General features: G+C 48.5%; 2 protein-coding genes across 2 annotated transcripts in view; both read right to left on the reverse strand.

Moving 5' to 3' along the window:
* Positions 1-1,769: 1,769 nt before the first annotated feature.
* On the reverse strand, positions 1,770-2,765 carry mafaa (MAF bZIP transcription factor Aa; the record flags this gene model as incomplete). Its single annotated transcript, XM_079739239.1, has 1 exon — positions 1,770-2,765. The coding sequence occupies one exon, from the start codon at positions 2,763-2,765 to the stop codon at positions 1,770-1,772; it is 996 nt and encodes a 331-aa protein (XP_079595365.1).
* Positions 2,766-8,131: 5,366 nt separating this feature from the next.
* zc3h3 (zinc finger CCCH-type containing 3) overlaps positions 8,132-12,391 on the reverse strand; it is a gene marked incomplete at its 5' end in the record, with an annotated part of 51,938 nt that continues 47,678 nt past the window's right edge. The window contains 3 exons of the mRNA XM_079740089.1: positions 8,132-8,613; positions 11,464-11,594; positions 12,012-12,271. Of these exons, the coding sequence (XP_079596215.1) occupies positions 8,582-8,613; positions 11,464-11,594; positions 12,012-12,271 (423 nt within the window). The 3' untranslated portion in view covers positions 8,132-8,581. The remainder of the gene's footprint in view (positions 8,614-11,463; positions 11,595-12,011; positions 12,272-12,391) is intronic.

A 12,391-nucleotide genomic window follows, 5' to 3' on the forward strand; every position in this document is an offset into this window, starting at 1 on the left:
TACAATATTGCACATATATAGGCAGTTGATCACACGAAACAGGGATAACATTTATTTTGGTTTTGACATGAGATATTTTAACTTGAACAATAATCTCTCCAATTTACTCTTTTTAAAGACCCCTTTTCTGCTCTGAGATATGAATAACTTAAGACAAGAATCCGTAGACCTAATTATGTTTAAAGACTGTACATTTTTTTAATCATGTCATCATAATAATACAAAATAAGTTAATAAGTATCGGGTTTGTGCATAGAGTTTTAGCAGCAAATGCATTCCTCGTTTAGCTATTTAAGTATAAGGGACTTGTCCAATCAAATGTGCATTGTGTATCTCTGTTAGGATGAACAGATCCCAAGTCCTTGAAGGTACATAAATAAAATGTTTTGCCCAATTGGATCGCTTCTAGTGCAGAGATATGCGGGCCTTGGACGCAAGGCTCCACGTTAAGTCGGAGGATACAGGAGACAAGTTGCATGCTCTAACATACAAACATGTTTTAAGACGTTTCCAAGACTCAAGCGGAAATCAGTGTTTTTTTTTAAAAGAGAGAGAAGATAAAATAACAGTTAACTGTTTTCTACACATATGTACAGTTGGAAATAAATCTTTTTTAAAATTCTGGCTCAGTGGATCTATATTTTTGAGTTGTTTTCCTTTTCTTTAAAACAATAGAAAAAATTGATTGGAAATAGCGGCAACGATGCATCCGTGAGCAGATTGTTCCGTCGAGTCGCGAGGTTTTCCGTACAGTCTTTGCGCCTCTCGGGGTGTTTGTGTGTGTGTGTGTGTGTGTGTGTGTGTGTGTGTGTGTGTGTGTGTGTGTGTGTGTGTGTGTGTGTGTGGTGCATGTGTGCATGTTTGCGTGTCTGCGTGTGTGTGTGTAAAGGTGTGTCTTGAATACCCAGGCCTATAGCTGATTTCAGAGGGTGTGGGGGGCTGGAGGAGGCGACGGGGGCCATGCTGTCCATCCAGGAATCAGGAGATGGCGGGAAGAGGTCGGGGTGGCGGTGGGTGATTGAGGTCGGGGTGGGTTGGTTTCCATACATGTCCTGCATGCAGGGTCGCTATTGGAGGAACGGGGAAACTAGACTTGCAAGATTTCAAAGATTCCTTAGCTGCGTCCAAAATCGCCTCTCTCCTCTCTCCTCTCCAGCACCACAGTCCGGTTACGACATGGGAGAGATGGCGAGCAGGCCTACTGTCCTACCTCCTAAAATATATCTATTCACTTCTTTTTTCAGAGTCCCAACTGAACAACACAAAAATCTCATTCATTCTGAGGTTGAAAACGAACGAATGACAAAGAATCGACCGTTTTAAAAGATTCTGATCGGTGGAGTAAGACTTGATTTGTTGGATCAGAATGTCCTTGTTTCACATTAGAGAGAGAGAAAAAAAGTCTCAAGTTCGACCCAACAACAAGTTGAAGCATCAATAATACAGAACCAGAGGTGTGTGTGACGCGGTTACAAAAGGTTCGGCCAAATATCTTTAAGACTACTTTGGTGCACCTCTTATACCTTCCATTCCCCTTCAGACATGTTCGTTGTATTTTAATAAAGGGCCTTCAACAATAAAAATAACATTATGTTCTAGGGCATAACTGTAAACAATGCAAACTGAGAGAATATAAATAGGGTTCAAAAATCATGTTATTTCCCCTCTGGGGGGGGGGGGGGGGGGGGGGGGGTGGTATCATAGTCTCTGATACACGAGTCTCTCTCTCTCACTCTCTCTCTCTCTCTCTCTCTCTCTCTCTCTCTGCCTCACATGAAGAACTCGGCCTGCTGCTTCCCGTGGCCCCCAACCGTCGGATCTCGAGTGTTTGTGGGTCCGCCGCCGCTGTACCCGCGGCCGGCCAGCTTCTCATACTTCTCCTTGTAGAGGTCCCGCTCCTTGGCAAGACGCGCCACGTCCTGCTTCAGCTGTTCCACCTGGCTCTGCAGCGTGCACTTCTCGGTCTCGAGCATGTGCCTCTGCTGCACGCGCTTGTAGCGGCACGACTGCGCGTAGCCGCGGTTCTTCAGCGTGCGCCGCTTCTGCTTTAGTCGGATCACCTCCTCCTTGCTGAAGCCACGCAGCTGCCGGTTGAGCTCCCGCACCGTCATGCTCACTAGCTGGTCGTCCGAGAAGCGGTCCTCGAGGCGGGCGTGGTGGCCGTGGTGGTGTCCGTGGTGGTGGCTCTGGTGATGGTGGTGGTGGTGCGCCGCCGAGGCCGCGGACAGGTCCTCCCCGGCGTACTGCTGGCCCCCGCGGAAGCCCTCGTAGGCCTGGTGGTGGTGGTGGTGGTGGTGGTGCGCGTTGCCGATCAGGGCCTCCACCGCATCCTCCGGGGTGAGGTTGAGCGCCTCGGGGTTAATGTGGTGCTGGTAGCCCGGGATCCAGTACAGGTCCTCTAGCTGCGGCTTGCCCCCGCCGTTCTGACTGTTGTTCCCGCCGCTGCTGCTGCTGTTGTTGCTGCTGCTGTTGTTGTTGTTGTTGTTGTTGTTGCCCCCGCTGCCGAGACCCCCGTTGCCGAGGCCCTGGTTGGGCTGCACCCCGCCCGGGCTGGGGGCGCAGAAGCTGGGCGACGAAGGCACGGAGGAGCAGGGGGTGCTGATGGGCGTGGAGGACAGGGAGCCCGGCGGGAGGCGGTGGCAGTAGCGCTCGGATTCGGGCGGTTCCTTCTTCACCTCGAACTTCATCAGGTCGAAGTCGTTGACGTACTCGATGGCCAGCGGGCTGTTCGGCAGCTCGGTGCTCATGGCGAGGTCCGTGGCCATGTCAGTCCATGCGACGACCCCCGCCCTCACAGCCAAACCGACGGCGGAGCGGACGCTGCTACCAACACAGAGACTTCTGCGGCGGGGGGACCCAGAAATACAGCACGGTACGGCGTGTGTGTTTGTGGGAGTATATATAGACACACGCACGCGCCCGGTGCGTGGAGCTGCAGGACGGTGGGGAGGGTGGGGTGGGGGGTTGGTGGTGGTCTAGGAGCAGCGTGTATTGTGGCCGCGAGTCCCTAAAACAACTTCTATATATAGTGGCGTGATTACACGTATGCATGTGAATTAACTTGTACACCTGCCAGTTCGCTCCCCGTCCGCTCCTCTTGTTGACAGCTTATCCCAGGTCAAATGCAGCCCCTTAATACCAGGAGCCCCCACGGGGCCCGGCTGAAACCTGATCCCGGTGAATTTAGAGACACCGACCTGTCCTGTCCTCGCTTCACCTCTCCTCTCTTCTCCTCCGTGGCCGCGGCCGCTTTCACTGTCCGCGGTGTCGCTTGTTCAGATGAGATGCAGGGAGGTGGTGTGTCGTCTCCACGCGGGTTGTCAGCTGTTATTTCAACCATTCGTCGCCTATATCCTAATTCAGGTGCAGCAGGTTTACACACGCACACCTGCCGGGAAGCCAAGTCCGTGTAGCGGTGATTTAAAAGCAGCGTCGGGCCGGTGGCACAGCCCCAGACCGTAGCGCGTAAAGATGTGACAAAAGTCCCGCTTCAGCGAACAACAAATCCGAAACGGAATGGGTTGCAGAGACAACAAAAATAAGTTTGCAGAGTTCACAGAACACACAGTTGCGTTGAGGATGTCTTAACTTGGAAGTCAAGAAAAGTTGACACTTTCTTTTAACCAAGGGACTTGAGAACGTGTCCCCCCTTCAAACTAAATCAACACAAGTGGTCAGTCCAGATTTTGTTCTCGAGGTCTCTACTCACGGATTCGGTCCCAACGGTGCAGCACCGAACAAACCGGGGCTGCGTTTGTTGTGCGTTGGTTGGCCGGCGCGCACGTTAAGACGCCAAATGCATGAAAAAAATATTATTTAAATTCCTTTCATTATCATTATTTTTCCTGGATTTTGAAAACAGAAAAAAAGGAAAGCAGGCGGTGTTGTGCTTGTGCCTTCCGACGCGAGCTCACAGTGTTACACTGAGGCGCTGCGAAAGGCAATCGCCACTTATAAAGACGGCGTTGGCGCGCGACCCTCCCACCGGGAGCCGCGACGGGCCAATAGGCGAGGTGGGGGAGACAGCGGGGGATTTGCATCCGCCTATACCAAGCCCCCTCTCTCGGAGGGTCCCCTAGGCAGCTGTCGGGACAGCGCGTGGAGACGTAGGAGGGGAGGACCCCTCCTTCCCTCCTCCTCCACCTCCACCTCCGCGCGCAGGGAGGAGGGGAGCAGCAGAGGCAGCAGCAGGCTCGCGAACAGGTGCACATCTCCCCCCTCTAGTGACGGAGCAGATGCAATTGCATGCGCACCGGAGGAGCAGCGTGAGGATGGAACGCGCGGATGAGAAAGACGATATACATCCGTCAAGTTTGTCAAGGAAGAAATGTTTCGGTAAAGCTCACTCGCACTCGCGGCCTCGCGGATTCAAACCCCCCTCATATCATCAGTGGCGACGAGAGCCTCTTATTAATACACACCGTGGTTAAGTGTGTCAGGTTCTCCGTTGTGACTTCATTAATTGTCCCTATATAGATAGTTTATATTAAAAGACCACCGTGCGTTACCATCAGATTGGACCAGGCTAACGCTAAAACAACAAAACACATATGTACCAAGATAATTAAACATAGAAATCGTATTTTTATTGAGGTTGATACAACTGTTACAAACATATCGGGTTAATTTCCATCTCAATGTAACACAAACGTTTGCTTAACAAATCCTTGGTATAACGTTCAGTTTTTTTCACACTTTTAAATATTTCAAGTTGATGGTCTTAATTATTAAGCAGGGCTGTGACACCATTGGCCAATGCATTTCCAATTATCAATATGAATCTGTAATAGATTGCATGCAAGGACCCCCCCCCCCCCCTTGTGGCTTCCTGATGACCGTCCGTTCGTCGGACGGCCTTCTAGATGAACGCTTTTCTTTCCATCCCGCAATTAATCAGCCGCTGGATTAAGCGGCTCTTATCGGCGCGCGCCCACGGATAATTAAGGGCAGCGACGGCGAGCGCCGACGCGTGCACGCTCAGCTTTTGAAGAAGCAGTTCTGGAAATTAAACCAGTGGGAGGATGTAGTTGAATATCGATGCCATCGAAAAGACAATCGTGGGTTCAAGACTTTTCTGTCCCCCGTGGGTTGGCAAGATGCGGCCGCGCTTGACCCTCGTACATGCGTGTGTGTGTGCGTGTGTGTGTGTGTGTGTGTGTGTGTGTGTGTGTGTGTGTGTGTGTGTAGGCTATAATCATTTTAATGCAAAGACTGCAGTTGGGGGACGCTCGCGCAAACGACCCCCAAGTGTGTCATCTCGGGAACAAATGGACTCCAATCCGCTGCATCCATAGTGCCTATCTTAGTGAAAACAGGCCGGGCAGTAAGTTAAACTTGGTCAGATGCGAAGCGCAAAGCTTGCACTGAGCTGAGTGCGCGTGTAGCTGCTCCCCATGGCCGAGCGGCCGGTGAAATACGCGCTCTCGACGTCGCCTTTAAATCTGCTGGCGTGGATGAAAAATAAAGGAGAAGAAAGATGAAGGGATGGAAATCACATGGAGGTATTTGAAGTTTGAGGCGCGCTAAGTCATTAGAAGGGGGTTTTATCCAATAAGCAGCAGCAGCAGCGCATCTCCCCGCCCTCCCCCATCCCACATCCCACATCCCACTCCTCTCCAAACGCCGAGCTAAGCAGTCCGTATTGAAATGCAACATTTAAGACGATCTGCCGTGGTCTATTCATTGTCCCGAGGAGGGGAGGAGGGGGAGAAACGAGGGGGGTGGGGGGTGGTCTGTGGCCGAGGGCTTGGACATAAATATTAGAAGTCAGGGTTTTCATTGTGTCTTTGCATATTGTAAGTTCGCTGGTGATGCAGTTCTGACGATTTAAGGAGAATGGACATCAGGGACAGTGGGCTTTGAGCCGGGGAGAGGCGAGAGGCCTACTTCAGCCAGGTATACCCGAACCTATCCCCCCCGATTGGTTCCGGTGAGGGTGGTCGAGGTTATCTGCGAGCCATAGTTTCCTCCCGAGAGACCCGCGTGCCACTAAATACCACCAGCGTGAAGTAATCCGCTTTAATTGTGTACGAGCAGGTAACCCATAAGCTCTGAGGACACGCAAACACACTGAGAGTCCGACCTTTTAAAACTCATGTCGGAGGGCTAACTTTGAGTTATACAGTTATTTGGGCCTATTTATTATATGTATATATATATATATATATATATATATATATATATATATATATATATATATATATATATATATATATATAACAAGCTTCCACGTGAAGGCAAAGCAAAAAAAAGAGATCCTAATGGTTATTAATGAAGCGACCATGTCCTGTAAAAATGTGATTGCTTTGGATCACATGTCGGCCGTCCCTTTGTCTGCGCGCGTCTTGAGCGACGGACGATTTCTCTTCCTCTTGTCTTCACTCCCGTCTCGTTCGCTTTTACAAAAAAAATTGGAATATTGATCTTAATTAGAGTTTGCCAAGCTCAGCAGCACGCGGTGAAGATTTGAAGCAAGAGGCAGCCGTCATCTGTCTCAGGCACTTAAAGAGAGAGAGAGAGAGAGAGAGAGAGAGAGAGACACAGACAGACCGACAGACAGACAGACAAACAGAGACAAGGAGAGAGGAGATACAAACAGAGGGAGAGAAGAGAGAAGAAGGGGGTGAGAGAGGAAGAGAGAGAGAGCGATAAAGTAAGAGAGAAAAAGGGGAGCCGAGAGCGGAAGAGAGGAGTACAGAGAGAGGAAAGAGAGCGAGTGAGTCGGTCATATATATAGAGAGAGATGGAGGGACAGAGATGGGGAAATAAGGAGGGAAGACAGCGAGGTAGAGGTGGAGGAGGAAGAGTCGTCCAGACAAGACCGATGTGCTCCTGTCTCCTACATTTTGGGAGAGCCGTGTGGTACCGCTGGTCTGTATCGCACGCTGACCCCCCCTGACCTGAACGCAAGAACCAAGACATCTGATGGCCTGCGCACTTTTCTAACTGATATATTAATGCGGTGCTAGAAACGTTCTAACATTGAGGAGTTGTTGAGGGGGATTTTTTACTATGTTAAGGACGAGACTTCCAGGGACACAGAAAATGCTCCCTCAAAACATAAAGGTCCTAGTGGGGTTCGAACCAACAACCTTCTTGACAAGAGTTGCCAGTTGGTTTGTGTCAATGTGATTAGAAGGTATGCCCCTTAATGCATATGTGTACTGTGTTTGTACCATGTGTGAACTATGTGTCTATACTATGTGTGTGTGTGTGTGTGTGTGTGTGTGTGTGTGGACTGTGTAGTGTAGTGTGTGTGTGTGCTTGCATGTGTTTGTTTACATTCAGACGCACAGACAGTTTGACCCTATGCGTATGTCTGTATGTGTGTTTATAAATATATGCCATTTGGTGAACACTTACACAACACCACAAGTGCATACATTCTTGGCACGGGGGATTTCTCTGTGTTTCTATGCGTGTGTGCGCGCTCTGTTGCTGTGAGCGAGCGTGCTCCCGGGTGTCGTCACGCTGGCTCGTTTGTTACCATGACGAAGCGTCGGAATAACAGCGCGTTAATGCTCTTGAAATCAGGGGCCCCACAACAACAAGTGTGTACATAGAACGAGACGGTCAACAAAATTTTAACTGTGAGACTCAGTCCATGAGCATAAACACAGAATCTAAAGCTTTGGATAAGTTTCTGGGCATTAGTAGAAAAAACTAACTATAAAGGGAAGTTTGTTTGCACTTAATTGTGTTGAACATAGTGTGTGTGCATGTGTGTGTGTGTGTGTGTGGGTAGCGGTGATGTCAGCGTGCGCTCATGTATCTCGTCTCCAATACTGCCCCCCCGCCCCACCTGCCTGAGGCCGCTGTTGCTGTCATCACCTCCCAGAAGATAGGTTCCCTCCCTTGAGAAACACAACCACCCCCCCCACCCCTGGCTCCCACACACATGCAAGTAACATTCATAGAAAGACATGTACGTATACGCAAATGCACACGCAAATGCATGCACAAAAACCCACATGTAGATGCACACACAGACACACACACACACACACACACACACACACACACACATACATACACAAAGCCCTTTGCTTACAAAGTGTGACACAACATGTGTGTACATAAGCACTTTATTTGACATGCCATATGTCCTCTTAAAATTAATCTGCACATGTGCTGATAAAGGCTTTCAAAAACATTCAAGCAGATTGTAAAACATTTTATATATACATATATATATATAGATATATATATATATATTTCAATTAAGAGAACTGCATTTTTAAGGACTTTACAGAGGATGCACATCGATAATACCCTGAGTTGAGAACACTTACAAACCGGAACCTATCACTAAAAACACAGCAACAGCACAGCCTCCGCTCAAACTGCAACTCAATGCCTGGTCATAACTGGTTCTACTTCGGGCCAATCCGGAAACCACAACTGTGTTTTGATTTCAGTGTTCGGCCCAAAATTGAAGAAACTGAGAAAGCGATTCTTTCTGAAAGAATGAATGAATTAAGAAATCACAAACAATATGTTCAATAATAATAAGAATACTGTTCTTGTCGGCCTCAGAACTTGGTTAACAGTTGACACCATGCGTTGCAGGGACGTGGCTCCACTAAAGGCGTGGCTTGATCTGGAGCTTCTTTTCTATAAAGGCGGAGACAGCAAGGTCAAAGGTTAGAAAAAGCACATGTTTGGATCAGTTTTGCTGCCTTCACTTATTTTTCCATACCGATAGTAGATGTGAACAAGCAGGTATAGCATTCCAACCAATAGCAACACAGCTGGAAAATGATCTCCTGTGACAGTAAGCAGTACTCCTATCATCAACAATCACATGTCTGTGTATTATCCAACCCCCCTGATACAAGGAAATGGATCCCATTACAGAAGCCAGGAAGAGACGAAAGAGGAGCTGTAGTGACAGTAAATACACAGAGAAACCGTAAAGCAGTTTACAAGACGCAATGTATGTGAATGCATGAAGGAAAGCTAAGTTTGACTATGTGTGAAGGAGAGAAAATATGCATTTGTGTGTGCGCAAAAGTAAAAGTGTATGTTTGAACAAGTATTAGTATAACAGTGTGAGAGAGAATAAGTGTAGATGCATGAATATGAGGGATTAAGTATCAGTGTGAATGTGTATGAATGAGTGTGTGTGTGTGTGTCTGTGTTGGTTAGCGTGTGTGTGTGTGTTTGTGTTTGTGTGTGTGTGTGTGTGTGTGTGTGTGTGTGTGTGTGTGTGTGTGTGTGTGTGTGTGTGTGTGTGTGTGTGTGTGTGTGTGGTTTTGCTGATGACTGCTTCCCGTATGTTGTAATTCTGAGTGATGACATCATAGTAAATAAGGAAGAAAATGAGACAGCTGCGATTGATGAACCACAGAATTGAAGCGTATATGTGTGTGTGTGTGTGTGTGTATACTCTGGCAGTGATACATAATGTCTAAGCTAATTCATTCGGTAGTGAGGAACAGGTTGTTTGGATGGCTTCCAGGTATAAAGAGTTGGGATTTTGTGTGTGTGTGTGTGTGTGTGTGTGTGTGAAATATGTTAGTCTAGTTACCAGGGCGAGGTCAAAACACTGAGCTACCGCCTAGCGCCACTCTAAGACAAAACATTTAATAGAACTAGTCCATCAGTGATCGACCAATTACAATTACCAATTACCAATAAATGAAGACCCAGAACTGAGAAAAATGTGTGTGTATGCTTTTATACCTGCATGTGGGCCTATTAGTGTGTTCACATGCATATTTGTGTTGCATTGAGTATGCAAGTAAGCGTGTGTACATGTTTTTATTAAATGTGTTGAGTGAGCATAGGGGTTTATGAGTCAGTGTGTGTTTTTCTGTTTGTGTGTGTGTGCGTGTCCGCGTGTGCGTGGGTGGGAGCGTGCATGCACGCGTGGGTGCCAGCAGACTGGAGCAGGTGTCAGGGGGTCGGGAGGGGATGCCTCTGGTCCGTCTGTCAAGTCTGCCGACGGGACCCTCAGCTGTGCCCACCCCTCTCACCCAGACACACCTCTCACCCAGACGCCAAACATTGGGATTACACTATAATTATGGTCAGACCAACCATTGGTAATGCTTCCATTTCCAACTAACAACAAACGCTAACAATTAACAACGCTTCTATTTCTCATAAATATCAAACATTAAGCTGTGCTCACACCAAAAGCGAATACATTTTTCGTGGAAAAATTTCTGTTCCTCGCGCGAGTTTGACAGCACGTATCGCAAGCGTTTACTCGTGTGAAGAGCGAGTAAACGCCTACCTCGCATAATCCCCAACGTTTCTTTCTGCCACCCTTTGCTGAGATAACCACCATGACCACTCTGTTCTTGTTGTGGAAGTCCCGGAGACGTCAGAGATGTCAGAGAGCCTCATAACACCATCCGGTGGCACACACCATCCGCCTTCTCCCTGAGCTGCGTCTGGATGACTGACGCTTTTGTGATCCAATCAGGGCTTCAGGACGTGAGTGACGCTGAGAGAATCGCAACGCTAACAGGCTTTCATGACACAGCTCCACGCAAATTAAGCAAAATATTTGAACTCTATTTAACTTTTTGTGTTGTTGGCGCCTCGCTGTTCACGCCACCTCCCATGCCCGGCGAGAAATCTGCGTCTATTCCCGTCTTTGCTTGACTTTGCCTTATCCTTGCCCGCCAAAACAACACTTTGCTTTTGGTGCAACAGCAACTTGAGGATTCCACTCTTTATTTTTAATAGATTAAGCAGGTAATGTCCTCATAAAAAACCCAACAATAATTGGATTCCGATAATTGTAATTAGCGAAAACCAATCAGTAATGTTTCTGTTTATTTCAAAAATAAATATTGAACTGCTGGACAGGCCCACATTAGACGACGCCTCCGGCAGAGGAAATACGTTGGATACTGTCCAGGTATGGACAGTATAGATGTCAATTGATCTCGTCTTTAGGTTTGATTCCCAGCTGAAAGGGTCTGGGTTTGAACACCAATGACAGCAGTCTGTATCTGTAGACAAAAGGGTCTTGTTCCCATAAATAGAAGCAAAGGAAGCAAAACTTCAGATAAAAAGTACTTGCTTTGTTGGATAGTCTCATGGTTAGAGTGTTTCTGTCTACAGTCTACCTGTAGGTGACGTGTCCTTGAGCAAGATGACCCCTAACCCCTACCTGCTCATAAATTAGCTGTCTTTGTACCGTCTCACCCCCAGCTGCCCCTGAATTACCCGTCTCTGTACGGTCTAACCCCTACCTGCTCCTTAATGACATGCATCTGTTCTGTCTAACCCCTGCCTTCTCCTGAATGCCCTGTCTCTGTACTGTCTAACACAAACCTGCTTCTTAATGACCTGTCTCTGCACAGCCTAACCCCTACCTGCTGGTTAATGACATGTATTTCTATCCACCATCAGTCACTTTGCACAAGAGAGTCTGCTGATTGACTCTATAGTTAATAGTATATTAGTTTAGGGAAAGGGTGGGGGGCTGGCAGAACACCAACTCACCCTGGAGGGGGGAGGGTCCATCCGCCGTGTCCGGTAGCTCCGTCTCCTCGGGCGAGCTGGAGAGAGAGATGAACGAGGGCAACTTCAGGTCGCCAGGGGTCGTCGGGGGTGTGGTCACAGAGAGGCGGAGCCTAGTGACACAACGACACAAGAAAACATAAGACAGAGTAAGACTGGCCTTACCTGCTTCTTAATGACATGTATATGAACTCACTAAGTCTTTATGAATCAAAAGCATCTGCTAATTGACTCCAAAGCAAGTTATTGTGGCGTTACGGAGTGATCTGGAGGAACGGCGCTCGTATGAGTGAGCAGGGACACACTACGGTTTACTATGACTGTGATGTAACATGTCACAGTTACAGGCCAAGTAAGAGGGTCAAGTGGTGGCTCGGGTGATCCATTCCCAGCTGAAACGCTCCTGGGTTCGATCCCCAATGTCCGACACCTAACCTCTGAGCATCATTCAGTGTGGGCCCGATGTCTCAGTGTCTCTCGGGGTTATTCTGTGTTTGTGAGGGTGGGCGTTGTGGTGTTTTTGTCCTGACCTCTTCGTTGGCTCCTTGGTGCGGGCTCTCCTTGCCGGCTGAGTGGCGGAGGAGCTGGCGATGGCCGTGGCGGGGGCGGGGCCAGCAGGGGCGGGGCCAGCAGGGGCGGGGCCAGCAGGGGCGGGGCCAGCAGGGGCGGGGCCAGCAGGGGCGGGGCGTCTCTTGCCTCTCTGGCGGTGCTGCAGCTTGCAGCGGGTACCCTGCGGACAGGAGCCGCTGCGGGAGAAGTCCGGACACACCAGCGTGTGCTTCTTCTTACACTGCACACACAAACGCACACGAATGAATATGTCAATGGTCGAAGAATTTATTCATTACTTTGTTTAGTTAACTGTGATTACAATGTAAGGTGTATGTGCCTTTAATAATACAGTACGTAA

This window comes from Pollachius pollachius (assembly GCF_949987615.1).
Source record: "Pollachius pollachius genome assembly, chromosome: 7".
Lineage (NCBI taxonomy): Eukaryota > Metazoa > Chordata > Actinopteri > Gadiformes > Gadidae > Pollachius > Pollachius pollachius.